The sequence below is a fragment of the Falco cherrug genome, chromosome 6, assembly GCF_023634085.1.
Source record: "Falco cherrug isolate bFalChe1 chromosome 6, bFalChe1.pri, whole genome shotgun sequence".
NCBI classification, from domain to species: domain Eukaryota; kingdom Metazoa; phylum Chordata; class Aves; order Falconiformes; family Falconidae; genus Falco; species Falco cherrug.
The window spans coordinates 66587158-66608026 of record NC_073702.1 but is presented as its reverse complement, the minus strand read 5'-3'; the positions used below and the strand labels follow the sequence as shown (position 1 = coordinate 66608026).

Here is a 20869-nt window from a genome sequence, read left to right as displayed (position 1 = left end):
AGCTGCAAAGTCGTGATACGGTGGGTACAAACATACAGTTTCTACCTGCCAGAATAAATATCACTGTGTTTGTGCCAGCTTCTTGGAGCACTTGTTCTGAGGATACTGTTCAAAAAGCAGAGTAGCCCCTAAACAAGCCCTGTGCCACGCAAACAAGAATTGCATCTGGTGGTGGATGTCCCCCAGGATGAGGCTTTTAATGAGAAAGATGAAAGTCCCCGTTTTCATGGGTGCTCACGCACTTAATTCTGAGTAAAATCAAAGACTTCAGGATCTATTTCTTGCTTGGGATAAATACAGAGACAGGTATATATACACACGCGTGTGTGTGTGTGTCTGTGTCTGTGTGTGTGTGTGTCTGTCTGTGTGTGTCTGTCTGTCTGTGTGTGTGTCTCCCTTCTTTTGTATTCTGAAGTCTCATGAACAGAAAACAGCCCTGGTAAGGCTGCAGCAGAACTGCAGTGAGTTGCAGCTCAGACTTTGAGGTCAGTGCTCAAACACTCGAGATGAAGGTCTAGAGAAAGATGCGTGCTCATAAGTCTGATGTCTAGCACTGGTGGAGACAGGTTGCTATTTGAATAAATTGGATTAATTATGTCAGACTCAAAGGTTTTTGTCTCCTTCATACATGCATTTGCCAATCACTGGCCATAATTAAACTGTCAGACCATAACACTGCTTCAATCCCTTCCAGCTTGAGCTCTCTACTTGCTAATTCCCTGTGTAACTCTTTCCCTTCCTCCATTTGCCTTCCTCCCAGTCTTTCTACCAAGTCTTTCTTGCTGAGAGAGCACAGCATGGGGCTGTCACGCAGTGCCGCTACGAGGTCCCTGCCGGGCTGATAGCTCCTTTACACAAAGCCAAAAGATCTATCAGCTACAGGCTGGCTTCTCCTTGGCACACAGCCCTGCCAAGGGAGCAGGGAACAGTGGAGGGGAGGCAGTAGGCAGTTTCACGGTCTTTGACGGACACTCTCAGGAGCTGCCTGCGACAGAGCTCCTTGGGTGTCTTGGCAAGAAGAAAAGCTTCTTCTCCTGGTGAGAAGAGCAGAGACAGAGCCAGGTCATCCTGCAACGCCTGTTGCAGCAGTGGAGGATGCGGCTGTACCTCCTTACTGCACAATGGGAGAGCCCGCTCTGGGGACTGCGGTCAATGCCCAAATGGCTAAATATGGCAGCAGGAGAGCATGCTGCCTGCATGCAGTCCATCTCCCCCAGACCCTTCTTCCTGGTGGTCCCACCACCCTTTCCCTTCCAGTGTTACAGCTCAGATAAGCTGATTGCCAAAGCAACAATTTCAGGTGATAGCTGGGTCTTGTCAATGACAGTAAGTGCTTCTAAGTATTCTAAGTAAATTATACACCTGCTTCACAGAAAGATTGAACATACAGGAAGATATGGCTAAGGTTAATGGACTAATCACTTGTCTTTCACCCCTGGGGTCTCCGTGCTAATCAGATGAGACTTGAAAGCTGAAAAATTGCAGGCACATATATAACTCAAAGGCATAATTGAATTGAGTTGTGTGGTAATCTTACCCAGGTTCTTACACCTATGGCATATTTTACAAGGAAACCAATGATAAGTAGAGCCCATGGGTGCTGGGTGTTCAACAAAGGATGACAGGGACAGTCTTTAGTAGCAATTTAGCTTGATCTTTTTGGTCACAGAGCAGCTGTAGTATCATGGTATGCTCCAGTGCAGCTGGCCCATGACTGCCTGAAGCATGTCACTGCCCCATTGCTAGATAAAAGCATGTTGTGTCATCCTTTGCTACAAGTGGAAACTAGATAAAACCGATGCTTTTGCACTGTCCATATTTACAAGATTAATACATATTTCTTTTCTTTGGGAATTATCTGTATGCCTTAGACCATGGCAATTCTCTCTCCCTTGCATGAAGAGATTTCTCTTGATGCATAGCCCTTTCTGATAGTCTCAAAAACTCATGCTGAAGCAAGTGCCTTTAAATCTGAAGGTGGCTTTCCTATCTGCCTGGTTACCCACATGGCCAATGTAGGCCATGTTTTCATTATCAGGTTATAAGGCAGATCTGACTTCTATGTAGAAGGCAGTGAAAGTAGGCTGGTCCTAGCAGTAGGTCCTAGCACCACTGTGCCTGCTCTGTTATTCTCATCCCACTGGACTGTCTGTAGAACAGCAGATGGCCTCAATAGCTGCCTAGGGTAAGCAGACACCAAGGCCAGTGTTCATCAGTGCTCCTCAGCCACCTCTTCTCCTCAGTATCTAGAAACTGCATCCAGGATATAGCTGGAAGTCCATCCGTTGTCTCCCTTAGCTCTTGTCGGCAGCCCCACATTCCCACCTGTCCCTGCTGGCACACTGGCAAGGAGTGGGACCTGGTGATCAAGCTCTCTCACCTGCTTTGCAACCTGAGATGCTGTTCAGGAGTCAGGTCTGGGGAGCTCTTCTCCTTTAGACCTAGGTCCAGGCACTTACATCCAAAGCTATGACCTCCAGCTGAACACAAGCGAGTCACTTTAGAGTAAAATCCATGTTCATAGCCAGACTGAATTGATCAAGTAGAGATGGAGGAGGAGGAGGAAGCTGAAGATGCTATTAGACGCATTGGTGCCAACTCCATATACAGCAGCAGAACAAGAAACTCCAAATCAGATGTGTGTTTACAGTCTTCCCCTTTACTAATCAAGGATAATATCATCTCCACCACTGGAGATTGCCTAGCAAAAGCAGCTATCATATTCTCCAGTGAGTCAGCAGGTCTGTTAAATTTGATTATGTAGTTACATAATACTGAGGGGAAAAAGATTAAAAGCCTGGCTGTTTTGGGTTTCTCCTGCTAAATATCCAGAGACACATGAAGTATGCTCTTCAGAGAAGAATCATAGGCATCTGGGGAAAAAATTGTCATTGAAATGAGGCTTTTTTGTGCCAAAATGACAATGAAAAATGAGCACCAGATCCTCAGTGCTCTTAGGCTTGGCATAGAAACAGTTTACACTGGTATAGTTGGAAACAAATAGTGAGCATTTTCTAAAGACTTTGTTAGGGCATCCCTGCTGAAGGATAAATTAGAATAGAATAGAATAGAATAGAATAGAATAGAATAGAATAGAATAGAATAGAATAGAATAGAATAGAATAGAATAGAATAGAATAGAATAGAATAGAATAGAATAGAAATTTCAGTTAGAAGGGAGCTACAATGATCATCTAGTCCATGACCACTTCAGGGTTGACCAGAAGTTAAAGCATGTTACTAAGCATGTTATCCAAATGCCTTTTAAATACTGAGAGGTTTGGGGCATTGACCACCTCTCCAGGAAGCCTGTTCCAGCGTTTGACCACCTTCTTGAGTGGTAAGTGAACGTTTCTTCAGCCAAACCCCCTCAGCAGAGCTGAACTCCTTGCAGGACCCTGTGTTCAGCCTGGCTGAGAACAAACACTGCCTAAAGCCTCCGAAGGCAGCTGAAGGGGTGTGTATGAGGTGTACTGTCTACCTCTTGCAACTGCCCATACACTTGGCTTAAATTACCCAGAAGTGGCAAGGGCAGCCTTCTACATACGTGTTTTCTGAAGAGCTCCACGTGGGGACCTAAAGCTTGAGGGTCAGCATCCTTGACAAACCAAACCACATCATCCACTGTCCAGGTCAAAGGATTCTTGCTTGATGGCCGAGCCGTGTCTTGTCGTTCTGGTGAAGGACTTGAGGCTATTGGTACAAAAAAAGCCCACAACAGCGCATTAAAATGGCACACAATAGTTTCCTTGGTTTGTGAGTGTGCATGGGTAGGGGGGACCTCACTGCGGTGTTGGATGTTTGATCTGTGTGTGCAAGTATCAGCCTGAGATGGTGGGGTGGGGAGAGAAGGGGACTTGGAGCAGTTTCTGATCTGACTGCTTATCGGGAGACATGATCCCAGCTGGCAAATTGCATTAAAAAACATGAAACCCTCAGGTTCCTGCTGGGGAAGGAAAAATGTGCCAGCTGCCAGGCTCTTAAACTGAGCTGCCTCTGCTGTCTGCTCTGCAAGCAGTGGGGATCTTGGCTCAAGAAGACACCACCCTCCCACCTGGAGAGAAAGTGCTTCAGCACTAAACAAAGGAGCTTGCCATTGAATGCAAAGGGTAGAAGATAAAATCAGGATTTAGCAAATAGGGGTTTTTTCTTCTCATTCAGATGTTTAGACTTATCTTAGAGCTTAAAGGAAGGTTTCCAGTTCATATCCTCCTAATCTTAGGCTCTCAGGAAAACGATGGTCCCCGATGAATGCCTATTTGGAAAGCTACTAAAACACGCAAAGATGAACATTACACATGCGACTTTTTAATGGTACAAGCCCTGGATGATTTAAGGTCACTTCAGCTTGCTGTAGCTTTAAATCAAGTGAATAAAGGCACATTGGAATGAAAGTGCATTTATGTTTTTGTTCTTAGTCTCTGCAGAATTATAAATCTCAGCCTCCATGTGAATACAATTTGCACCCCCACTTATGCTGCTTCACTATTACAAGAACTATATTATGCTAGGTTATAGGAAAGCTGTTTAAGTTTGTTTATACCCACACCAAGCAAAGTTTTCATTAGCAGGTGGCAGCACACAGATGTATAAAATGTGACTTGTCCTGCTCATCTCTCTCTGTTAAGGCCCATTTTTTAATGAGAGAGGTGCAAATGGCAAGCAAGCAGACACTACAGAAGGCAAAAAAGGAAACAGAAGAGTGCAAGTAGAGAGGGAGCACAGATACCTAAACTGGAGCCTGGAGAAGCCCCAGGTAGACAAGAGGACAGTCAGAGTTGCTAAGGAGAGAAGGTCTGAACTCTCCAGAGAAATACCGAGCTTATAGAGACAGATTAAATGTGTGAGAATCCCTATGCATGACTTAAAACATGATCTTAATGCGTGTGAGCAAATGTAGTGGGCTGCGTTTGTGGCCTGTGTAGACTGTCGTTCCATTGACTTCAACAGAGCTGTGCTGATTTATATTAGCTGAGGCTCTGCCCCTATATGCCCAATAATGGTTTTATATGCACATTGGTCCTTTTTCCTTTGCCACCATGCTCATCTTACAGTATAATATAATGAGGTATATTTTGCAGTTACAAAAGATGAACTCCAGAAAGCAGCAGTGCTGTGAATGTGCAGATCTGGTCGATGGGCTTCATAATGGGATGTGATGTAAATATCATGATAATTAGACTCTCATTTGCTAAGTCACTGTTCTGGATATAAAGGACAAGGAATAGCCGCAGGTCCTCTTAATTAGACAGCAAGGATTGGTGTTCGTATGGACTCAGGCGACCCTGGGCTCTGCTCACAGAATAAATGCAATACACAATGGTACAGACACCATCTGGAGCCTTTGGCACGAAACGATGAAGACAAAGAGTGCAAAACAAACAGGTCTTGGCCAACCCCTGGACCATCAGTAACATTGAGTAACTTTGTCACGGACAAGTGGGAGAACTGAGACTTGTCTTGGAGGCAGAGGGGCGAGTATTTCTCCCCTGCCTGATTTGCTGATGGTCTGGATGCCAGCTGGTGCGTGGAGATATTGGGCACCTTGGCACCTCAAACCCAAGGTCAGGGAGAAAACCCAGGCTTTTGCAAACCAACCAGAAAACAGAGGGGGGAGGTGGGGGGTGGGGGTGGAGGGATGGGGAGAGAAAGGTTTGGCTGTACCCAAGGGGTTGCAGAAGTTTCTGTGCTACGATCATAACGTGGACAGGGGAGATTTGTACCACTACTGAGGATCACATTTTTTCCCTTAAATTGGTACGAATGTAAGGAAAGCCCAGGGGGCTTAGCCTGGGATTCACACTCAACACAGAGAGAGCAGCCCCCAGCCCAATGAATCCTGCCCGCAACCCACTGCTTCCAGAAATGCCAGGAAAGGGCAAAGGGGAGCAGAGACCCCCGAGAGCAGTTGGGATCCTTCACAGGTATCAGAAATATTGTGATGAAAGGAAGGGAGATGGGAAGAAAAGGTTGAAATGACAGGGGAATTCTATTCACTCCTTCACAATCTAGCAATCAATAGCATAAACCTGATTTTTAAAAGACAAATATATAAACGACCTTTCTAAAGAGACTACATGGCTAGAACTCTTCCAGGCCCTAGCAGCTGAAGATAACCCTTTCAAACCCCTACCTGAGGTATAATATAATAACATAAAAACAAGAATTATGTGTAGATACTAAATCTTCAGAGATTGTTTCGTCTTTATTTACCTACCTAGAGTTGAATCTTGGATTCTCTGCTGCTTTTTCATGAATTAAGATGTGTTATTTCACTTGTGTGTAATAAGCTACATTTAAATGTTGTTAGTAAAACTGGGATGCCATCAGCTTACAGAAAAATATCTGGAACATAGTTTGTTGCTGGTGAGTCTGGAAACAATCTGTTTTTCTATATCTTTTAAAATGTATTTTGTTGTTTAACTTACTTGGCTTTTTAACATCATAGTTTACACATTTAAGTGTAATCTCCCCATTTACAAAAGAGAATAAAATAATTTCATGTCCACACAAAGGCCTGGGGTTTGCTTCAATAGCATCACTTTGCTGAAAGATTATATTAAGCACAAAAGTGTTTGATGGCAGCAGGGCAAGTACTATACATTTTTTCTTATCTGAAGGTATTCACACTTAACCTAAGAATTAGATAAATGAGGAAGTCTCATGTCTCCCGGGTATCCTATGCCATCCTGTCATCAGAATTAATCAAGATGATAATGAATACTCAGATTACAAAGAGATGGGAGTGCTCGCGACCAATAATTATTTTTAGAGATCATAATCTAGGTCAAATCCAATTTCCTGTTTTTGACAGGTGGCAAAAATTTGTCAAATTAATGGAATGGGATATGGAAATTTAGGTAATCAGAGGGAAGCACTTCCCCCTCCTGCCTGAAGCGATGTCGGGGAAGGAGAGTGAAGAGGTTCTTCTGCAGGAAGAAGGTCTTGGAGCATCCCAGTAGAGACCACTGCCTGCACAGAAATGGCTGGAGATACCGGGTCAGTGGCCAAAACCCAGTGAATCTGATGGAAAGATGTGGCCTGGCTTGGTCTGAGCTCTCACCCCACACAGGCTTTTCTCTGCCCCCTGCCTCTGGCCTCAGGACCTTCCTGTGCAGGAGGACGGAGAGAGAGAAAGCCAACACCCAAACAGCTGCAGAGGCATGACAAGGAAATCTGATGCTAAAATGGAGTTAAACCTGTGAAGGAAGGAAAGATAAATAACAGACTCCCTAAATATGTTCTTGGCAAACAAACAGAGCCCAGAGGGAGTACGGTCATTGATAGATAAGAGTGGAAAGGGAGTGACAGATGAACTTTAATATTGCTGCAGGCCTAAATGATTTCTTTGCCTCAAGGGAAGGGGGTGGGAATGAAATTTTAAAAGGTTCTTTCTGATTGCACTGGAGCAGATAATAAGGAGCAGCAGATCTACTGAAACTAAGCAGAAGTAGCAGACCCTCAAAGGCGCAGAGAAATGGGAATTATTTTAAAAAAACAAACCATCTCCCACTATAAACAAGAGGAAGGCTTTGTAGAAGACACTTTTCTAAATGTCTAAGGCATACCAAGCAGAAGAGGAGAGGAATCAGAAAAGTAGGTGTGTGGAAGAACACAATTACAGGATATTTATGGGTGGGAGGGGGTTTGATGAGCCACAGTCAGTGGAGAGCTCTGCAAAGATTAGGCTTAGCATGTCAGTTTGCACTGGCAAGTGCTTGCAGGAGATGCCGTGTACCACCTGGCTGGTGGCCTCAGCCCCACAGTGTGGCAGGGCAGAGTCCCTGCCCCCCCAGCATGGCAGCTGCTCCTGCTCCAGGCATGGCATACACTGCGTAGGGGTGCAACATTGCAGGTGCTCCTTCGCCCAATGCAAGGGCAGCCCAGCATCCAGCTGCATGAGGTGTGGCGATGGGCTGGTGTTAAATATTTATTTGGGCTTTTCTTGCTTTGCCTCTCTTTTGCAGGGGGAAAAAGAAGGCAGCTCACTGAAAGCATCAAAACTTTCAGGCTGTAAATATCCTCAAAAATTAACAGACAGGCCGTGTTTGCCAAAGTAGTGGTACCCAGTGCTGAGCCCATGACACTGTCAGCAGCAACTTTGCCACTGCCTTGGGGAGGTGTTGGATCCAGCCCCCAGACAGTGCTTGCACCATTAATCTGGAAAAAGAGAAACTTCAAACCCTGCGCCCCTAAATGTTTTCAGGAAATAAATGCATTAGCAAGCAGGATTGCCTCTTTAACAAAGGCCCTCAGGTGAGAATAATTAACTGCTAATACTGGATAATAAAATCTACATAAAAATAACAAGCTACAGGGCAAGGTTAAGGTTATTATATTGTGGTTGAACACGCAATTCTTCATACTTGGAATAAAGACTTTGTTATGTAAGCTGGCTTGGAAAGGTTTATGATGTCCTTGACTATTCCTTCCCTGATTTAAGAGCTTCAATTTGGCAAATGATGACAGGAAAGTGCATGTTTATCTGTTAGCAGCCCCAACTGGCTTTCTGAAATGAGTTGGTTTTTGGGGTTTTTTTTTGTTTTTTTGGGGGGGGTTGTTTGGAATTTTTTTGCATAATCATGGAGAATTAGGCATCAAGCTTCCGATTGCATTAATGAGAGCTTTGAGGTTTAATCTCATCCATTCCGCTTGAAAGACATGTTCTGCTATGCACTGAGATATGTTTTATGGTTATGGTTTTTTCCATGATATTTGCCCACCATGATAAATAATGCAAGCTATTTTTCAAAACTATCCATAAATAAAGAGGATTGGTTTGAGGTTTCAGAGATAAATTCTTCTTTTTAATGAGTCCTGCCTATCTCTGCCTTGTAAGTATGCAAACGGAGGACAATAAGAACAGAGACTGGCATGCACCACTTACTCATCTTTGCTCACTTATGATTCAGCAGCATATAAATTATCCCTAGAAAGGGGAAAAACACAGCCAGAAGCATCATAGTGAGAGTGCAGATTCCAAAGACCTTTGCAAGAGAGATTTTGCAAAGACAGTAATCAAGCTTTAATGTGGCTGCACTAAGGCAGTTGCAGAAAGATGTGTATTTTAGAAGTCTGGAATTGCCAGCAAAAGTAGAAGCAGCATGGTGGGTGAAAGTGTGATAGCTGTGAAGAAATACAGTCTCTAATTTTAAGGAGGAACAGACAATGGTTTCTAGGACTCTGGTGGGAATTCCAGTGTTACAGAGCTGATGCTATTGCAAATGGAGTAGGAGATGAAACCAGGCTGTGACTGGAAACAGCACAGTTTCTTTAATGCTAGAGGTGATATTGTAATGAATCTGTGGGCACCTTGACTTCATGGATGTCACTGTGTTGCCCATCATAGCTACTGAAAACTGCCTGGCCATGTCTGAGAATAAATGCCTCTCCGCTGCCTCAGAGGACCCAGCTCCTGCCATGGGCTGTGGAAGACTCTCTGCTGGAGTCTCCAGAAAGCATCTGAGTGGATCAGAGAAAATGTGATGGATGGTGGTGTCACTAGCTCTTAGTGCTGCCCTGCTTTGGTGGAGCACAGGGGATTGCTGTCCCCCCCGTTAGAGACCTTGATTGCAAACCCATCTCTGTATGAGTTTGCCTGTACCTCTGTGGCAGACTCTAACCTACAATGGATGATACTGGGACTAATACATTGTCAATGATTATAAATAAGCAAATCAATCAATTCATAAGAATTTTCATGATGTTCCCTGCGTAACTGTCAGTTTGGGGGAGTCTTTACTGTGGAGCTGGCCAAATGACCCAGAGGTCCCAGAGGAGCTAGTCTATGCAAGTGTCAAATGCTTGTTACATAAAAAATACTAAGCAGTTTTGGGGTGAGTCCTGTTACCCAAAAGTATTTTACGTAACAGCTTAAAGTCACTTGTAACTTCTTCAGAGACACCCACATGTTGTGGACACCTGGTTCAAAAGCATTTTTCTCCTCAAAGTGCTTTAATATGTTTTAAGTTAGAGAGATACAGGAACCAGCAAAGCCTATTGCATGGCAACTCAATGACTTTTATGTACCGTTCTGGAAAAAAAGATGTGCCATCTTTTAGGCTTTCGTTTTGTAAAGACTGCAGGTTTTGTGGGATGTCGTGACAAGCAAGATGGAGCTGTCTCCTGAAGCTTAGCTTCCTGTTCAGGACCATGCTGAGCCATGCATTTTCACAACATGTTGGCTGAGACTGGGAAACAGTGACATTCACAGCCAGAAACAAGAAGGGAAAGTAATGCAGCTGAGTGAGCTTTAGGAGCTCTGATTTTAAGCTTCAGTCCCTTGAACATAGTTTGAAACCCCTGACAGCAAGGCTTTTCTCCACACAACACATTCTTAAGCATGGGAATTTTGTGGATGGTGAAAATGCACAATGTATTCAATTAGCCACTGAGTGATGCAGTGTGTGTGTGGCGGGGGGGGGGGGGGGTGTGTCTTTATGAACCATCTTTATGAAGGGTTACTACATATGAATCCAGGTTCAGGGAGTCCTTGAGCCACAAATTTCTGAAGGTGGAGAGGTTAGTGGGGAAGCATCACCACCTCTGCACCTATCTCTTTCCTGGATGTGTGCTGCTGTGTCATGTTGGAGAGAGGCTATGCCTTTGCTTTGAACTGCTCTGACCATTGATTCCAAAGAGATAATTGATCCCAAGGAGAATTATAGATTTTCAATGCTAGCAAGCAACAACATTGTTAAACCTTGGCTCCTCACAGCTGCCATCCCAAAAGCTTGATGACAGGGTCCCAGTTCTGCTAGGAGGCTCTAAGGAAGCGGTGGGAGAGGGGGAAATGAATCCTGTACGCAGTGAGCCCCTTGTCCTCCCAGCACCTGACTGTGCTGACCTGGGAGGTGCTGAAGAAGGTCTGAAACAAAGTGGCTCTCATTTCTGTTTCTTTGTAACTGAGGCCCCCAGTTCCTAGTGACAATCTTTTGCAAGTGGTTGGCTGTAGTGTATTTCTATACTATCCGCTTTGCTTTGAGTAAAGTTGACTCTGTAAGTAAAGCAAAAACAATTATGAGAACCGAATGCTTCTCTGTGATCTGTATAATAGAGTATCACAGGGGTAAACCAGGGAAACAAGTGCGTGCAAATAATAGCAGAGTGAGTGATGGTTTTGGGTAGGTATTGAACATTTAAGAAGGCAACCTTAGATAAACAAATAAAGACTAGGATAAATACTAGTAATACATATTTTGGAAGAAAATATTCTAAAATATTAAATGATGAAAGTTCAGGAACAAGAAATACTGCAGGTGATGGGGAGGTGAGTGGTGTGAAAGGATTATGCAAAGATCTGTGGCTGCTGTGAAGAGGCTCTGGAGTGGCTACCAAGCAAGAATCACTTGCAGTTTCCAGGTGAAATGCAAGGGCAGAAAGACAGTGTAATGAGCTAATGGTCAGCAAAGGGGCTAGGGGAACCAGCAAGGCTTCTGCAAATATATCCCGATTAAAAAAAAAAAAAATGCTACAGTGACAGTAGATTCCATTAATAAATGACGAGGGGAGAGAAATTAATGACTTAAAAATGGCAAAGACACTCAACTCCTTTGTTAGATCTATCTTCAAGATGAAAAATGCATAAATGAAGTTTGAATAATTAGTAAGGGGTGAAGACACTGTTGGAATTACTACTGATAAAGACCTGTTAATAGAGAACTTGGACAATGCAAACAAAGACACAGTTACCCAAAGTTCAGGGAATTAGCTAACCTGTTTGATGAACGAAGGTAATTTCTAAAGAAAAAAAAAATCATTGCTAATAGGGAATATAGCTAATGGGCATAGTGACTGACCGAGCAAATGTAAATCCTAGCAGGGTAACTGGATGAAAATACAAAGAGAGGGAAGAAGAAGGGTTATTAAATGCAATAGTTCCCATGGCATCCCTTGAATTTGCAGATAAACTTCTTGTGACTTTACTTCCTGAAGGATAAAAACCTTGATCAGTGAGCTTGATGATTTCTAAAAATATGTTTTGCTGGGCAGTCTCTTTCAAGCAAAATCTGGCTTGGTTCATGATTAAAGGGGCAGGATGGCCCACACAGCTGGGAAGCAAAACCTTTTGCTAAAATTCTTTGAAGTAGGCACTAATATCTGGGTTTGCTCTGCATCTTATCATGTACACAGCTAGTGTCACACATATAACAGGTACCTGCCTGTAGGCAGTATCAGTCTTTAGGAAAAATGACATATATTAATATTTATATTTGTCAGTCGATAATAACAGTTGTGATTGCCACACAATTATACATAATACATATGTTTACATAATTAATAACAGCATTAGAAAACATTCACCTTTTTACTTAATGATGAACAGATTGATTTTGTGTTTACATAGGTTGCTTTTTCTCCTAAATGGAAGCATGAGTGGTCTGGATGGATGTCAACTCACTAATTTTCTGGGGAATTTGGGAGTGAGTTAAGACTCCAGCGTGGCACCAGCATAGCAGCACACATTGCTAAATGGAAGATGTTATATTACCACTTCTGTTTCCTTCAAGATAGGTCCCATTCCTCGTTGGACTGGAGGTCTGATGCCGCAGGCTGGTAGATGAGGACCCCCCTGAAGACATCTGAGCAGGACGATGGCTACAGGAGGAAGAGGAGCCTCCAGCAGGACGTCCATCTGCAGGAGTCTGCCGCATGGTGTACATGGAGCCCATGCAACTGAAGGCAGAATCGGCAGGATCCACGCTGTACCGTTTCATGTTCGCGGGGTCAACCAAGTAGTCCTCAGGTATGGCCGTTTCTGCTCGGGAAGACAAGACATAAAAGAAACATCAGTAAAACAGAACCAATTTTAATTCAGCCCTTGAAAAAATTATATATATTCTTTTGCCAAAAATCCCTTTTTTTGGCAAAAATGTAAACTCCATTTTCAACTTTCTGTACAGACAGCTGGCTCCAGGAAGGATCCTTGCTGAGAATTAATAAATAAGGAAGGGAAGCACTACCACTCAGAAGTCAGTACAGTCACAACAGGGAAACTATGGCTTGATGTGACTCATCTGTGTCAGCTTATAGCAATATTCTTCATAAAGTCCTGGGCCACTGACCGGTAGGTCCCATTTGCCTTACTCCTCAGATACCACCAAGGCTGGAGGACTGTGCAATTACTGTTTGCTCTGTCTTTCATTTAAAAACATGAAAGTTGAAAGGAAGAAGGCAGAGGAAGTCAACTGGACAGGCAGTTTGTTGCATTTGTAATGCCTGGCAGCCAGTAGAAGGGAATGAAGGTAATAAACTAAAGTATTCTGGCTGCAATTACCAAAATTAATCAGAAAATATACTCAGCTGCAGACATCCATCAGGCCCAATATTCCACAAGGAGAAGAGGCTTGATGGCTGACAAGCATTCCCGAGGTTTATCATGGGCAGAGATGTGTGAGTCACTTAGACCCAGCTCAGGTTCAGGACACATGTGCCAGCATCATGGACCACTGCAAACCATTGCTCTGGTTCCTCTCCTCTGCATTGCATTTTGTGCACTGTGTAGGAGCTAAATACCTTGCTTTTCAGACCCCTCCCAATAAACCAAATTTTGCACTTATAGACCTGTTTTAGACCCTTATATTCCCCTTTGCTTGCGAGGTCTAACATACAGGCACGAAGCAGGTCTAGCCCCAGGTTTTGCATTACACAGACTTGTTTTTCTAGTTCCCCTCAGACCTAGGTCTAGGTCCACCAGTCCCAGTCTCCTCCCAACAGGCCTCAATATCCAAGCTCCTTCCTACTTGCCTTTTTGTCTTCACAAAATATAATCAAAACTCTTCCTCCTCTTCATCCCCACCGCTGCTCTCCCTGCAAAACCAGCCCTCCCCTCACACAACCCCAGGACCCTCTCCTCCACCAGCACCTCTCCGAGATCCAAACCTTCACATAACCCCTACAAATACAGGCAACCGGCTCTTCAGAGGTTCCCACTCTCACTGGATGAGATGAGGTGTTAACATCTGCCCCCAGAGTAGGAAGGTGCCTCCCATTGCCCCACAACATTTCTTTGAGCTGTTGAAAATGCCACTTTGCTCATCATGTGTACTGTCGCTCCAGAGACACCTGAGCAGGTTGAAGTTACCCCCATGGTTTCACACATCTCCTTCCCTGCCTGAACAACACCCGCCTCCTGATGTATTGCGTAGCCTTATTGAGTAACAGAAAGAATTTATGCTGTAATTTATGCTACAAGACCCAAACCCATTGCTAATAGGTGTTGAGGCTGTATATAATAGAATTTTCCTTTTAATTTTCATTTTTACTCTGTTTCTTTGAAAGAAAAACCTTGGCAGCTCTGTACAGTAGTTGATGTTAAACAAACATGATTTAGTTTGACAACTCAAATACTCAAGAGTTCTGCCATGCCAGCATCCTGGCTCGTGTGTCAAGCGACAGGACAGATTTTTGTTAGATGATTGCCTGACTTCATTTTCTTGCTGCTGTCTTTTAAAACTCTGTCCCATCTTGGGCCAAGGCTGGACTCGCCATAAGGCAAATATCAGATCTGAAGGACAGCTGTAAATGTGAAGTTTCCTCGCTGTTGGGTACTTGCATTTCCAACTGCAAGTAACTTGCCGTTAGCAAGGCTTTTTTCCCTTAGATAATTTGGATCCTGACAGTGTGCAGTCAGGTATCCTGCTGCTTTCTGCCAGAGATTCCTGAGATTGATTCTCACCCAAGTACAGACAGGGTACAATTCAATTGAATTCAATGGAGTTCAGCTAACGTGACACTAGCCTAAGAGAAATAAGAATCAGACATTCTGAACCTTTCTCCCTAACCTCCAACAGATGCCAAAATTGTATAGCAATTGAGCTAAATACCTTGCTTTTCAGACTCCTCCCAATAAACCAAAGAAAATCCAATCAAGCCTCCTCATTCAAAGGAATTTAATTACTGTGTAGAACACTTGCAATAAAAGGCTCTTACGCATAAAGAAGACAGCTCTTTCTGCAGCATTCTGCCTGCACCGCATGGAATAATTATGCCTCTTGTGAATCATTACCTCTTTATTCCAGGAAAAGAATTCTCTTTTAATATGATTACAATATGAAGAAGACACAGACTATCAAAACAACAAACAGTGCATTAAAAGAGCCCTGCTAAATAAACAGCATACAGCTTTTATTACTATGGATATAAATTACTCCAAAATTTTTGAGTAGACACCAGGGATTTTTTGACTGATGTCAGACTCGCTCAGTAGTCTGTGTGAAATAAGACATGTGGGTGAAATCTCTCCGTGGAAGGACACCCATGAGTTGTGTACAAGACTAAGACGAGGAGTCAGACACTGTCAGTTCTGTTCGTAACCCTGCCTAAGACTGTTTTCTTCATCTACATCAATTTATTCCACACGTCTCTGCTTTGGGCTCCAAAATGGGAGTAACGATGCCTGTTGCCACAGACCAGGCAGGAGCCTCCTTTTATTAGTGTTTGAAACATGCTCCAGTGGAAGGCACTATGGGAATTTGAAAAGTCATATCCACGTCTTCATTGAACAGAGGGGAGCAGGGATCATCTCAAGCAGCCAGGTTTCTAAGCAATCCTTTTCAGAGCTCCTGATCTTCGATTTGATCATCAGAGTCACCTCCTCCTGACCAAAAGAAGCTCTTGATGAAATGGAGGATGCAGATTAGGAAAAAGGAGACTGTGCATTCAAGTATGTGTGGTTACAGGTTTTTAATCATACAGTTTTCAAAGATGCTGGTCAGCTGGTCAGCTTCTGTGCTCCCTGCTGAGTGTGGGCTGCTTTGTAAAACTGCGTGAGCTGGTGCACCTTGAGAAACCATGTCTCCATGAGCCCATGCCCTGCAACAGTCTGTCCACCCCCAGAAGAGACCCACATGTGGAAGGGAAGAGGCAGGCAGGCCCAGGGGACTTCCAGGGCACAGAGACATTCATTATACCCAGTGACACTTCAGGGCAGGAGAAGACATCTGCATTTTCTGACCCCTCTCGCAGCAGCAAAGAAGGAGGTGAAGGTGACCAGGGACAGTCTGTATGGGTTCACCAAGGATCAGTCACACCTGACCAACCTGATTGCCTTCTATTGTAAAGCAACTGGATTTGTGAGCAAAGGGAGAGCAGTGGATGCCATTTGCCTTGACTTCATCAAGGCTTTCAGCACCATCTCCCACCATAGTCTTGCATCCAAGTTAGAACATTATGCCTGGGATGAGTGAGAAGCTGGTTTGATGATCAGGCTTAGTGGGTGGTAGTTAATATGTTGTATGGAGGCCAGTAAAAAGTGGGGTACTGCAGGGGTCTAACCTGGCATCCAGGTTTGGTCTCTGAGATACCAGACAGACATGGACAAATGGGGGAGTTTAGCAGAGGGCCATCAAGATGCCTGGGGCCTGGAGCACATGCCCTGTTAGGAGAGGCTGGGGGAACAGGGCTTGTTCAGCCTGGGGGAGAGGCAGCTTGTGGGTAGGAACCAGCAGCCCCACAGGACCCGTGGGGAGGTCTCCAAGAAGATGGAGCCAGGCTATTCACAGTGGTGCACAGCAGGAGAACAAGACACAACAGGAAAAAAAATTAAAATGAAAACTTCAGACTGGAGATAAGGAGGAACCAGTTCCCCATGAGGGCAGTGGGGTGGTGGCAGAGGCTGCCGGGAGAGACCACACAGGCTCTGGCACTGGAGTTTTTCCAGACCCAGCTGGACAAAGCCCTGAGCAACCTGTTCTGACCCCATAGCTGACCCTGCTTTGGGCACGGGCTTGGGCCAGATCCCTCCTAGGGTCCCTTCACACCTGAATTGTCCTCTGATTCTATGACTGACATTGCCACTCCAAGAAGCAGCCACAGAGGGTGGGGGATGACTGTGGCAAGGGCTCATGTAAGGGGTCCAGGGCCCCCCACAGTGGCACAGGAGGCAGCAGGATGGATGGGCTCCACTGTCCAAAAACTATAAAAGGCTGTGGAAGCTCGTTGTGTTTATATTTCTCCAGCTCCTTGTTTAGTTTGTATCACAGAGAAGCTGCATCAGTTGGGGCTCCATCAATGACATGAATGAAAATATCTGCATTTTGTAAGCTCCCAGAAGGCCTTGTAAAGTGTACGGCTTTCACAGCTACTAATCCCACTTCGGCCAATTAGGGGAAAACATGTTTTCTAAGACAATAGAAGAAAATATAACTCTCTATTGAGGTTTAAAATGCAACAGTTTCATAAATCTGTAGCTTAGCCCTTCTGCATTCTGTCGCACTTCTGTATTTTATTTTCTAGGTAGTCAGCAGAAGGGCACACACTAGTAAGAAATTAGTACACAATGTTTTAAAGCAGGATTTATGAGAAAGCTGCTTCAAGCCTTTGCTTTGAGCACAGTAGTCTCCGTAATAACTGTTCACCATCCTGAGATGCTCAAGCTGTCTTGGCATAGTTTTCCTTTTCATGAATGGTCCACAGGCAACTGGATTGAAAAGTCCAAGGCTGTTACATCCAGCACACCTTAAAATGCAGCAAAGGGAGGAAGGAAAAAAACAACTGCTTTCCTAATTTAAAAACGTACATTTCTTTAGATGAGTTTCTTTAAAGTAGCAGCTTGTATGGTTCCTAGCCAAATTCCTGAAGATGGGTCAGTTGAGAGTTAAAACAGCATGAGAACCTGCAGTTCATCGCAGCTCTGCTGGAGACCTCTGGAGTAACCTTAGTCTGGTTATTCATCATCTCTGGACCCCAGTTCTCCATTAGGATGAAAAAAAAATGCTTGTTTTTCTCTCACCTCTGTAAAAAGTCCTTTGCCTTAGTGATATCTGTGCCACTACTGTGTGCCACATTGAAGTATACTGCATGTGTGATGCAGAACACATACAGTGGACCTTTGGTAGCATCTGGGAATAGAGACACTCCAGAAAGACCAAAAAAGGTTGCCTCTGATTATGCATTAGGAAAGCAAATGAAAATCAATTTTAAGTTAAGCAGGAAATTAAAGAGAACATACACCCAGGAAAGATGATCCTTAGCTGACGTTTTCCTCAGCAGATCTAATCCCTCATTTTTTCTTCTTTATCTTAAAAACCCACAAACATTCTGCTAAAATCTAGCCTATAAGTAAAAGCTCTTTCTGCACTCCAAAGACACTCTAGTCTGCCTCCTCTCCTCCCAGGCCAAACACATCTTGTGTTGCTTTTCCCACCTCCTGGTACTCCCACATAATTTCTCACGTTAGATCCCTCTCTCCCTTTACCTGTTCCAGGGTCCCTTCCCTTATACAACCTACTTGCTCCTCCCCTTGTTCTTCACCATCATCTCTTCCTACTGCTCCTTCCATCGTATTCCCACCATCTCAACCTTGCTGTAATGCTGCTTTACCACACCAGCAGAATCACCCTTTCCGTTTTGCCAGCTATTTTCCTGTCTCCTGTTTTCCCTCCTCCTTGCATTGCTGACCTGCATAGCCATTTCTATCGCAATCTGTTCCCCTTCCATCCATCTCACACTTTCATTCATCCAGCTTTCCCTTTCCTGATACCCCCATGGCTTTCTCTGGGTTTGTCCCCACGTTGTTGCTTGGACAGCAGAGCCCAGGGTCAGGGCAGTGAACTGGGACCAGGGTCCCCATATCCAGTCAACATGATTTGTCCTGCACAGCCATGGAGTGGCTGCCTCCAGGTGAAGGTTGCATGGGGCACTGATGGAAACATGCACCCCTACATCTGAGCACACTGCACACTGATCCCCAAACCAGGGAGGTCCTCTTTTACACACCGCTAGCTTCCTGGGACAACTGCCCTTCCTTCTAGGCCAATACTTCCATGTAATTTCATAACCTTTTACTCCACCACCTGCAATGCTCAATCATTTGTATTTGCTCTAATTAAATTCCCCATTAATTTCTTTTTGTCACAGTCAATACAGATTTTTCTTTCTTTCTTTCTTCCTTTCTTCCTTCCTTTCCTTCTTCCTTTCTTTCTTCCTTTCTTCCTTCCTTCCTTCCTTTCTTCCTTCCTTTCCTTCTTCCTTTCTTTCTTCCTTTCTTCCTTCCTTCCTTCCTTTCTTTCCTTCTTTCTTTCTTTCTTTCTTTCTTTCTTTTCTTTCTCTTTTCTCTGTTCCACTCTTTCTTTTTTCTGTCATCTCCTATTCCTTATATCATTTAGTGATGACTTTGCCCTCTGACCCTTCCCTGTACCTTTTTAAGTGCTACCATAAATTTTCTATAATGGGTTGACCAAATGTGAACTCCATATTTTAAGTGGCATGATATCATAGCTTCCTCAGACCTCTCCTCTCCCCAGCCAGGGCCAGCCTTTTTCATCTCCCAGTCATTCTGAGAGGAGCCAGCCACAGTGTCGAAATCCTATTGAAAGACTGCTCGTACAGTTTTATCTTCCCTTGTGTTTTATAGTTCCTCAGCTTGGCTCCAGGTCCCCACATCCAGGCATTTGCCCTGTCTGGGAGGGAGTGGGAGGGGACAGTCTTAAGCAGCTGTGGAGTTTAGAAACCCTGCATCTCAGCCTTCATGGGAGGAAAAATGCAAGTGGGGAAACACAAAAAACAAATGCAGAAATGCAGAAGGAAATAGTTCAGGTGAGTTTAATCACCAGTTTGATCTAGAGTAAACTGGAGGGGGAGAAAGCAGAAATCTAAACAGTATTTAAGAGTGTGAAAGGTATTGCTTGGTTCTGAGCTGCTATCTTCTGTTTTAACATCAGCTCTTAAAAGATTAAAAAATAACTTTTTCTCTGTCTGCCAAACAGAAATGGACCATGGACCTTATCTTCCTTGTAGCTTGAGCCTGCATGCATCTACCTAAAGATAAGAGCTTCGTATGATGGATTAAGACTTTCCAGCTTTGCCTGCTGTGATTTACTCTGGGATTACAGCACCGGCCCATTCCTTTTAGGACCATTGCCCATCCAGACATGCAGCACAATGAAAATATGATGTCACCCCTTAGCAGGCATTTCTACATCATATTAACACCACCCTCTGGTGTACGCATCTGCACCCTGCACAGGTGGGCAAGGACTGAACCTTTTCCACACCAGCCTGTGGCTGCCATGGTTTGGCTGGATGACGAAAACATTACAGGGAGTGATATCTGGTTCATGGCAGCATTTGCTGCTCACCAAGGCAGAGTGGCATGGAGATGTGTCCCCAGGGAGCCACAGCATCCCTGAGGCTGCTGCAGAGAGGCAGAGAGTGAGCAGGCAGCCCAGGGCATCTGCTGACAGCGGTTCAGAGCTGTCATGACTGCGTTCTTCGGTCTATGGGATAACTTCTGCATGGCTTATAGGAACACACAATTGCATCCATGGGAAGAAAAAGGGGGTGTCCTACTCAGTCAGAACAGGAAAATGTAAATAAGCCTCATCCAGTTGTGAATGTAGATATTATGAACACTGAAACCATGGTCACACTGTGGAGATAAAACCTGCAGTGAATTCTCCCGGGTTTAGTCTGGAGACTTTACTGCACCATGTATCATCTTGCTGTGTCCTAGCTGCTAAAAAATACTTTGCGGTAACTGAAATGCTGAATCCCCCAAGGAGAAGCTGCCAGTCAGTTAACATCAAGAATCTAAATTTTTTAGATAATTTTCTGAAATCCAGTGTTGTCCTGATTACAAGGACTTCAGCACAGGCAATTTTTTTTCATTATTTAAACGATTTCCCTTGAGTGTTTGCAGCCCAGACAACAGCCACATTGTGTTTAATGCAGTAGAACCAGGGAATGAAACCAGCTGGGAACAGATTAACACAGTTTTATTGCCCAAACTGAGTAAAAAGGTAGAGTAAATTCACAAGCTAGCTGCTGACAAATATATTAGATTTAATAATAAAAGGTGCTCGTCTGTATAAATAACCTATCGAGATTTTTTTTAAGTGCTTGGAGATGATTGAGTAAACGTCTTGTGTTG

The 20869-nt window shown here is 44.1% G+C and overlaps 1 protein-coding gene across 1 annotated transcript in view; it reads right to left on the bottom strand.

Annotated features, from left to right (window-relative positions):
- Nucleotides 1-20869, bottom strand: part of SCML4 (Scm polycomb group protein like 4) — an 84148-nt gene that overhangs the window by 13778 nt on the left and 49501 nt on the right. Inside the window, exons 7-8 of the mRNA XM_005445721.3 lie at nt 12491-12757; nt 3548-3693 (exon numbers count right to left, since the gene is read on the bottom strand). Coding sequence (XP_005445778.2) covers nt 3548-3693; nt 12491-12757 — 413 coding nt within the window. The remainder of the gene's footprint in view (nt 1-3547; nt 3694-12490; nt 12758-20869) is intronic.